The sequence below is a fragment of the Homalodisca vitripennis genome, chromosome 1, assembly GCF_021130785.1.
Source record: "Homalodisca vitripennis isolate AUS2020 chromosome 1, UT_GWSS_2.1, whole genome shotgun sequence".
NCBI lineage: Eukaryota > Metazoa > Arthropoda > Insecta > Hemiptera > Cicadellidae > Homalodisca > Homalodisca vitripennis.
The window spans coordinates 62,944,379-62,955,107 of NC_060207.1; the positions used below are offsets into that span (position 1 = coordinate 62,944,379).

Here is a 10,729-nt window from a genome sequence, read left to right on the forward strand (position 1 = left end):
ATGGTCTATGATTTAAGTAAATAATTATATTATATTAGGTTATATAGGAAACAATATAACCTAAAAGTAATTCAAACATATATATTGGAATTATTTCAAAAAATGTTACTTGCAAAATACAGAAAGGGAAAATTACTAGACATATTAAACTTAATCTGCTACTGGCAATGTCACAGGTCTGCCAATGTAGAGAAGCAATTGAACCAATGGTATATGCTGTCAAGGTATTACAACATCTCATGGCTTTGAGCCACATGTCACTGACAATTATTTTTCCTTCCACTCCAGTAACTCATACTAGATATAACTGAATTCAAGAAGTTAAAAAGCCATGAGACAAATCGTCAGACAAATGAATATTTTTCTCTTGTGAGCTTTCAGATGGATCTTATGAGATAACTTTAAACTGCAATTTTGATTATTTCTAAGGATTCTTGGTTTAATGTATTACTTGTACTTAACACATGTGGGTACAATGAACGACATTACCTATTATACTGACTGTCCTGAATTTGGTTCATATCTCATGCAGCAGTGAAGATTATAAAATTAAAAGGCAATAAATTGTCTTATAAGTGGTCTCTAATTTTATTCCAAATTCAAATATAATTTATGTGAGTGGTGATTTTTGTATATAGTTAATACTTCTTGCATTATGTAGAATCTATTTCAAACACAACGAATGTTTGGGCAGTAAACGAGTTAAAACCACTTAACTGAGTTTGTAACATTAACAAGTTTTGGAGTGACATTGAGGATTCATAATTTTCTGACAAATATTTACAAAGAAAGAGTTATGAAGAAGGTGGGTAAGAGGAGTGATCACATGTATTCTTAGACAATTGGCAGTTAAGTTGAGATTATTATAAGTTAAGTTGAGACTGTTGTTGTTTACTTCTAATAAATTCCAATGAGGCGATGGAAGAGTGAGGGAGAAGTGGAATGATAAGGGAGTGATCTACTTAGCTAATTTTATAACATATAGTAGCATATTAGACTTAAAAATAGCCTTGAGCAAAACGTAGTCTGGTGATGCGGAGGGGAGGGAGAGGTGTGAATGAATGGAGGCGTCAACAATTGTGTTAATTGAACTCAATATAGTGGAATTAGACACACTCATTACCATTCTAGTTTATAAACAATTGTAGTGTACTGCTAAAATTAGATTTATGACAGTATTTTCACACAAAATATACATATGCTCAACACGATCACATTGTGAAATATCACAGTAATTATTACACTTAGCCAGGTGCAGTTTACCAATGTATTCTTATCAATCTATTTATACTGCCTGAAGGAATAATGTTTTTATTTGTATTTAAATGAAATTTTAATAGTTATTACTACAATTCTACAGCCTCTAAATAGTTATAAATATTTCAGTCTATTATAATTGTGCCCTAACAGAATTGCTGTTGCATGACACTTGAACAGTCTTCTCAACTTAACAGAAATAAGAACACTACAACCATAGTTATATAAAAAAGACCATTTTTACACAACTGGAGTGCTGGATCATTTATTTTTATTAATCTCCATTTTGTTATTATTTTGCTTGGAATATGAATAAACTAACTAAAAAAGTGTATGATGAACATCTGTCAAACTATAAAACTCTGAATGTAATTGACTTTTATAACTGACAACAGCAGTTTTTTTTAATTAACTAGTAGAGATTTTTATAATCATAATAAAACAAGAAACAAAAGAATCAAAAAGCAAAAGTTTGACACCTTTCATTGTCACCTTCCTCTTCATGGCAAGATAAGAGTATACAGGGTGATCAACTAAAGGTGGCCACCATTGGGATCTCAGACAGTGTTACTTTTACAGAAAACTTTAAATTAGAAACTACCTTATTTTGTATGCTTATTAAAATTACATACAGTAGTTAACATAATTTTCAAAGAGTTCTCCATAATGACAGTACCATCTATGTATATATATTGTTGCTTAATGAGAGTTAAAGAAAATCTAGACAAATATGAGGTGCGTCAAGACATCCATAATTATAATACAAGAGCTAAATATATGTTAAATTTAATACCAGTAAGACTTGAAAAATTTAAAAAAAGTCACTGCTTTATGGAGGTGCAGTTGTTTAATAAATTACCTGATAGTGCATGGACAACGAGTCTAAATAAATTTAAAACAGTTCTTAAGAATTGGTTTAAGGTTGCACCTTTTTACTCTGTGGATGAATTCTTAGTCTGTGATACAAGTACCATAATTTTCTGATAGTCTGTTTTAAATGGTCTGATACATCTTTTTAACTATAAATGTTGTTTTAATTTGTACTGTTTATATGTTAGTTTTAATTGTACCAGTTTGAAATCTTTTAATTTAAGCTCAGCATTCTAGTCAAACTATTTTAATTTGTTATATTCATTTTTCAATGTAAATTTTGTGATAAATTATTCATTTGTGTTTCCTATTTGTAAGTATTTGAATTTTAGCACTGGTGAATATTTATTATGCAATTTTTTTAATATAGTTTTAGAAAGTAAAACCACTTATGTATATAAACTTACTACAGAAAAACATTACTTATTACTGTGTTATAACCACCATAGAACTTTAATAGATTATATATATTTTATATTGACTGACAATGTCTATTGTACCTGTGTGTATTTAACGACAATAAATCTTCTTGATTCTTGATTCTTGATTAACATTTAAAAATTTGATCACCACTTTCCAATATGGCGGTCAACTTTGAAATTTCTTATTGAAATCTCTATTTGCTTCTGACGGATCTGAGTTTAACATGCAGTACCAAGACCTTTTGTATTCCTAGTTTTATTTTGATATACTTAACCATTTAGCCACTAGGAGTGCTAAAAAAACAGGAACTTTTTTCAACAGTTGTTAAAGAAGCAATGTTTTTTACCATTTGAAAACAAAAAATTCAACTACAGAGTGCAATTTGTTTTCAATGGATTCTTAGAAAGTTGTGAACATGTCACAAACTATTTTATACAGTTAATAATTGATAGATTATTACTGAAAGTAATTATTTATGGTGATTTGATTATACTTGAAGAAAGTTGGCCGTCACATTGAAAATGGTAACCGAATTTTAAAACTATAACTACATAATTGTAATAAGAATATAAAATAAGGTACAGTTCCCAATTTAAAGTTTGCTGTAAAATTAATACTTTCAGAGATCTCAATGATCGCCACCTTGAGTTGATCACCATGTATGTCCACATCCATATTGTACACATTTCTTTCATGATTGGTTACATTTTATGGTTATCAGTTGGTTCTGTTAAATGTTCTATACACATCCTACAGGTACATGTATAGGTTTTTTAGCTGATATGTACAGTATGTTGTTTGGTCCTGGTTTATTTTGTTGATGTTTATTTATTCACAGACTGTATGTCAATATCACAATATGTTTGATTGAGTAAAGTGCAGAGTGTTAAAATATTCCTGTGAAAGTGGGATATTTAAAACTTTGTGGATCACATTTACATGATGAGTTTGTGTCACCAATCTCGATAATAATACTCTGATAATACTTAAAAATATTAGTGTACTTATTGATCAGTTACTGTATAACCAATCAATATGAGTGAACCTCAGTGATAATTTTCAGGGAAATATTTAGTCAATGTATTTATTTATATTAATTAATTAAGTTATTTTTTAGCACTTTATATTAACCAAGTTCATTGGTAATTATAAGGATATTGCATAGAGGTGGAACTACATATATTTCATAATACTCAGGAGACTACATTCTATCAACTACTACAGGATCTAACCTAATTGATAGTATTCAGTGGGCTTTACTTTAGCTTAGGATTTAACATTACTGGTAATACTCAGAAAACTATATTCAAGTTATCCTTATATAGCATCAGAAAAGAACACGATTAAACACGCTGTTAAAAAATGTTTCAAACATTTTCCACAAACACTCTATTTCACATATTCAATGTAACATGCAGTAAATTGATATTTCTATGATTTGATATATCAATACCAATAAGAGATTGTAACATGTATTTGAGCTTCACTAATGCACAACTCTAGAATGGTCACTACTAAATTATAAATTAAATAATGTACAGGTCATCAGAGTAACACTGATGACTGATCATCTATCCAGAGTACATCTGAACTCATCCAATAGCCCTACTCTGATAACAAGGTGTCAGCCTTGTATACAGTGTGCTGATAACTTGACATTCTCCATTTCGGTTATCTCCCAGTGAATGTGCGAGGCACATGTAAGCCTCTGTTATGACACCCAACTGGAAACTATTAACATGGTCAATGGTTTGTGTTCACTTCTCTGTCGTCTTCTATGCACAATATTAGGAATGTTTTTATAGTTCACTCACAACATAACTTTTTTATTTAAAAATAGGTACAACCTCTACAGACTGTGATATTACAGTCTTAGCATTGATTACTAGTATAAAACACTAAATTAAAGTAGTGGTTACATTCACACTATGGGATGTGAAAAAATACATTTAAGTTTATAAATAAAGTAATAATCATGATTATAGAACCATCATACCGTGCTTTATTGATGGTGTTCGATTCGTCCCAATGTGGGTTTGATGAATTTGTTGAATGTTGTTAAACCAATGTGCCAATTACCATATTGGTTATCACAGTACCGGTAACTTAGTTTTAGTTGACACCTATTTAGTATACTCATGAGCACTCATAATTGACTTTGAATTTAAATTAAAAACTACAAAAGAAGATAAGTACATTCAGTTATGAGTAGCTAACATTTTCATTTAATTTCCTTAAATGGAATCCAAATTTTCTTGAAGAAAATTATATTGTATGAAGGGAAAAACTATTTTCCCTTCATATTCGTTAAATCTTCACATTATTTAAGTATTATAGTGCAATTAATTAGTAATGCAAACTGCTTGTGGAACCACTCTGATTGTAGAACATTTAAGTAGTTGAAAATCCAGATCATTATGCAGTGTACTCTGGCCTGATGCAAGAGGTAAATATAGTACTTACTTGATCATTGCAAAAGGCAGAATTCTAGAAGTTTTTATAGCTACTTGAAGTCTAAACTGTCATCTAAAGATAGAGACTTTTTTGTAGGTTTTGATTAAATACTTCCACAAATTACAATATCTGAGCATTTTATTGGTCATTCAGAAGATCTACTTTTGTTTTAAAATGACAAGGTCTTTGAGTCCTTGTACATGAAGTTCAAGAAAATATAATCTGATGTAGCTAGACTTGCTAAAAGTAATAAAAATCTGAAGATCTTGGTAATATCTTGGTTGAGCTGAAGTAGTCTTAAATAAGTCTAAGCATGTATTTCTCTTTGAACTTTGAAGGGGGGGAAATCAAAAATACAACGCTGAAGCACAGCATAATGATGGTAGTTATTTACACTTGTAAAATTATTTTTTTTCTTTTTATATAGTAGGGGCAGTAAGATTAGGGGAAAGTACTTTTCTTATGCGCATCTTTCTTGGCTGATACTTTATAGATTGTTCATCTAAAACCACATTGACTATGACATTATGATCTGGAATAGGGAAGGGGAGTTACAAAAATACAGTAATTAAAACTATTGAGAGGAAGTTCCTTTTGTGGATGGCAGGATGTCTCCTGAGCCAGGTGAAGTAATTTGTAAAAGGAGCTTTGTCACTTCCGTGCACTCTGTAGATATGAGGTTTTTAATAAGATTTGTGCTATATATTTTACTGTTAATTATATTAAAAATGAAATGAAATATTACACTTTGTCAATAAATAGCATGATTTAAAACAAAAAATAGTGTATAATATTATTTTTCTAAATCAGGAAAAACTAGCACTATCCAATAGACTATATTATTTATTACAAAGTGTGAGATGCAAGTAAACAAATTAAATTGAACTGCTTGACCTATTTTCAAATTCAATTGTTTTATGTATAATCTTTTGCTAGTGTTGCAAGCTTGGGTGTTAGAGTTATTTTTCAAACTGGATTCCTCAAAAATCCTACTTGTTGGGTATAGTAGGCTATTGGAAGGACCAGTGAGATGTACTCTTATTCGGGTTCAAGTCTCAGGGGAGCAAGTACTTTCTTGCCATAAATATTATATCCAGAGATATGTATATGTTTATTTTGTTCATTTATTCATTACAAACCCAATGCTATCAAGAAATTGTCAAAGCTTAAGTTATTTTTCATTGTATAAGTCTCAGGAATTCATCTAAGTTGGTCAAAGGTATTTTTATAGTTCTTTCTTGAGGATTTTTCCTTTCAAACCTTGAAAATTACATGGTAACAGCTTACCAAACAACAACAAGGGAGTTTTCTTGAAAATGGTTGTCTGATGTCTGAGGAGGATGTATATTCCTGCATGCCTTGTATTTAAATGTGAACATTCTGGTTTGTTTTAAGGTTGAGGTTGTCAACATGAAGAACTACTTGAAGGATGTAGATGCTAGTAACTGTCAGAATGCAAAGTGCTTTTAATGCTTATCTACAGCTTTTCTGTTGATGAAGGTCAGCTAGCTAGTGCCCTTATGGCCATTTTTGATTGATGAGCACTCTGTTAAGATTTACCGGCTGATTGATGATCCACTCCATGCTGCAGTCCCACATCTTTTGTGGGAGTCAATAAATTAGAGCATAGTAAGCAAACTTGGCAGCATTCAGAATACTGATCCATTTTATTCATCTCACTATATATATCATTGTTCATCATTTACATACATTATTGACGTGTTCATTCCATGTGAGAATTTGGTCTAGAATGACTCCTAGGAACTTTGTATTTGTTTGTTCCAGTATGTCTGAGATGTCAGGGATGGGGTCGTGTTTTTTATATATTTATTTTTCGTTTCATATGTATTTATTTATAGTATATTGACACTGCTTAATTTATGAACAAACACTCGAATAATTAAGAAATTTTTATTTTTGTGACACCTTTCTTGTTCAATGAACAAATCATCAGACCCACTATATTGACACTTTTCTATATGCATTGTGAACTCCCAGAAATCACAATGCATGTTCCTCCAAAGGATCTGGCTGAGCACTAGTGAAATCTATCACTCAGGGGGATAGCTGGAGAACAAACCGAGCTATAGACTTGAAAATTTGTATGACTTAATTTCTATGTACGCAAGATCAAGGTCATACGCAAGATAGATGGTGCATGATCCTCCATGGAATGCCCCTCATCAGGACAGGTCCTGTCAAGGATATGTCAATGGTCTCCTAGTAAGCCTTCTGGTATGACATTATTACAGAGCAATTTTTATTACTATTTGGCACTAGTTTGGTCTGGCATCTGGTCTGGCATACTTTTGTAATTGTTATAAAGCTAATAGAATATAAAGCATTAGTAAACTATGACATCCTGTTTAAATATTACTTTCAAAAAATTATTATATAATACAACATGTCTATTCTAATTTAGTCCCTATACGTTTCCAAGTTGAATATTTTTTATATGATATCAATATAAGTTATTGGGAAATTTAATTTGAAACAAACAATCTTTTTATTTTATAATAATTTAAATATCGAAGGAAGATGTAAAAAAATAATGTTGTATTGCAGGCTGAGCATGGTGTCAGGGAATGGCGTGAGCTCGCATACTCATACACTTCGCCCTAGTTACAAGCCGTTTCGCAAGATGGCCGATATTGGTATTCAAGTGGAGGATCTCTCTAGCCTCGGTGAGCCAGCCGAGATCAATAGTACTGTCGCAGAGATCAATACTTCTGCTGGATTCAATGCTTCAGAAGAGGTCAACACTACAGCGGAGATTAACACCACAGCGGAGATTAATACTGCAGCAGAGATTAACACTTCTGCAGAGATTGCTGAGCTAGACAGCAACACGTCTGTTACCTCCTCGCACCAATACCACCGCCCACTCTCTATTGAGGTGTGTTGAGATGTTTGTTGTAGAGTTGAACTAACAAAGTTCATTTGTACTGTATTTATGTTTGTAATGTAGTAACCTTCTTGTAAATTTATTACAAAACTTTTATTTCTAGTTTTTAAAAGTAAAACTAAGAATAAAAATTATTTGAAACCTTCATAAAAAACAACTTTTTAATCAGGTTTACAATTTATAAAACTGTTTCAATTTATACACAATTTCAAGATGGGTCTCATTTAGATTGTAACTATACATGAACTCCTACTATAAATTACAATACATTATTGTAACTATCTTCAAAGTTTATATTGTGAGAGTTTGGCAATAAAAACAGTATTTTAAGAAAATATAGAACTCACTAAAATTATTTCTAAGTTTATAGAACATAATAAGTTTTAATTTATAGTTTTTCTTCAAATCTACCTATAAAACCTTCCTGGCAAATTTTTCAGGCTCGGAATGACACTATTAAGTTGTAAATCTCTGGAATAACTCCAACTAGTTGAAAATTATTACACAACTGATAATAATTTTCATATAAAAATTGTCGGCAAATACAATAAGATTATTTAGAGTGCTTATAACAATAAGTGCTTCTATTTCTCTTATTTCAGAGTTCGACAAGCTCAACTGGTTCGGAGACGCAAGAGAGGAGGAAGGCGTTAGCCAATCAGGAGGATGTAGATGCCATTTTCGTACAGCAAAGTGCCCCAGATGAGGACCTGAGTGCGGCAATGGCTCTAAACAACAACGATGCGTCTGAAGTTGACGGTTTTGTGATGCCAGAAAAGGAAGAGTCAAACTGCGGTTTAGACTGTGTTTACTTCACCATGAGGTGTTGCGAGTGTACGATCATATAGAACAGATTTTACGCCCTTGTTTGATATTTTCTACACAACACAAAATAATAAATGTTCTAAGTTTAACACTTGGTTGCTAATTTATAGTGTGGTATAAACTTTTAGTGAGGTTCAAGTTTAAAATCTTGCAAACTTCCTCATTGTACTATCATTATTGTTTCTGTTAATAATAATTTCATATTTTAATTTATTTTGTAAGATTTATTAATATTGTAAATCATGAACATGGTGTTTACTTCATGTTTTATAGGCTACTTTTTAATGTGCTTTTTATGACAGCTATTTTCTTTTTTAGCTAAAGCTGGTGAATCTATTTTTACACAGTTAATACTGGTTGTAAATGTGATTTAGTCGTTTTAACTAGTAAATATTTTGTACAAGATACAAATTAATTTTAAACACTGGTGCTTGCAGCTATGCTAAAATATTTTATCCCAGCCTAATTAATAAAATTAATGCTAAAACTTCATTGAAATACACATAGATGTTTCCATAAAATTTAATGTAGTAAAATACTGTTACCGTTTGGATGATAATTTTGTGTTGTGTACCTATAAATGTGATATTTTATGAGTGTTTTACACTGCTACTCAGTTTCACGACTGAAGTGAACTTGTTGCAACACGATTGCAATCTAAGTGAACCTTGCTGAACAGAGGAAAGCTCTTCAGTAATGAACTGTTCAGATCAGCCACTGCAATCTAAGTGAACCTTGCTGAACAGAGGAAAGCTCTTCAGTAATGAACTGTTCAGATCAGCCATTGCAATCTAAGTGAACCTTGCTGAACAGAGGAAAGCTCTTCAGTGATGAACCGTTCAGATCAGCCACAAAGACACTATTTTACTCTCATTGGGGAGTTAGTATTATCGTTCCTATAGACAAGTAGATAAAGTATTGTAAATTATTTCAGAATAAAGAAGTATATATTTTTAATTACAGAAAATAATAACAGATCTAGTTTAAGGACATTGGATGTCCTGTAGGTTAATGATATTGGATGAATAAAATCTCAATTTTTTATACTGTATATTATTATAAATTAGTTTATGTTACTGTTGTGTATAAATATGTATAAATTGTAGTTCCCTCAAAGTGCCTTCAATTGTAAATTCAGGTCATTACATTTCGATAATTAATGATTTTTATTAACAAGATAGTGTCTCTGAACTTAATTAAAGTATTTATCTGTTAAATAATTTGGTATATTGTAATAAAAAACATTCCAGTTTTTAAATGTGACTATTTTTCAACCACACAATAATTTTTAATGTCTGTGAAATTTGTGTTTTGTAAAACCAAATGTTTTTTTTTTTAAGAAATGCATATTCAGAAGCAATTTACTTGTTCTAACATAACCAGTTTACTTGTTCTAACACAACCATAGAACAATTCAGCTACTGGTGTTGCCCTGAACATGTGAACACGGATTACACTAGTAACTAACTAGTTGTCTAACTTATATAACATTGCACTTGTATTTTCTTACTAAAGCTGCAATTGTTGAGTACTTATATTTGTACAAGAATCCCTTTTGTGATAATTCTACTAACCTCTCACGTGTGTTTACAGTTTAAATTGTCCTAGAACAAGTTGATTTTTAAACTGGAGAGAACTATATATCAAAACAGAGAAGTGTATACAAAAGTGTATACAATATATTAGCCTAAAACAGTAAATCAATAACATGTATATTTGTTTTTACTCAATGGAGAAAAATGTAGTTGCGTTATATTTGATTCTGGTAATAATTGTGGCTTGGACTGCTCATGGAAATTTCTTCAATTACGTCTGCACAGAGAATGAGTTATCTTACATTTCTAAGTTAGGTTTCACTTTGTAAAGTTTACATTTCCCTTTCTGTTGCATAAAAAGGTAATCTTTTGAGCATTAAATAACTAAAATAGGGTGAGTTGAAGGATAAGTATGCTACAAGTAATTCACTTATACTGTACCAAACAAGGGTTAAAAGAA

The 10,729-nt window shown here is 31.0% G+C and overlaps 1 protein-coding gene across 7 annotated transcripts in view; it reads left to right on the forward strand.

Annotated features, from left to right (window-relative positions):
- Positions 1–9,992, forward strand: part of LOC124362982 — a 93,785-nt gene extending 83,793 nt beyond the window's left edge. For all 7 annotated transcript variants that reach the window (XM_046817974.1, XM_046817943.1, XM_046817922.1 and 4 more), the window contains 2 exons: positions 7,570–7,900; positions 8,512–9,992. In XM_046817974.1, the coding sequence (XP_046673930.1) occupies positions 7,570–7,900; positions 8,512–8,757 (577 nt within the window). In that variant the 3' untranslated portion in view covers positions 8,758–9,992. The remainder of the gene's footprint in view (positions 1–7,569; positions 7,901–8,511) is intronic.
- Positions 9,993–10,729: the final 737 nt, after the last annotated feature.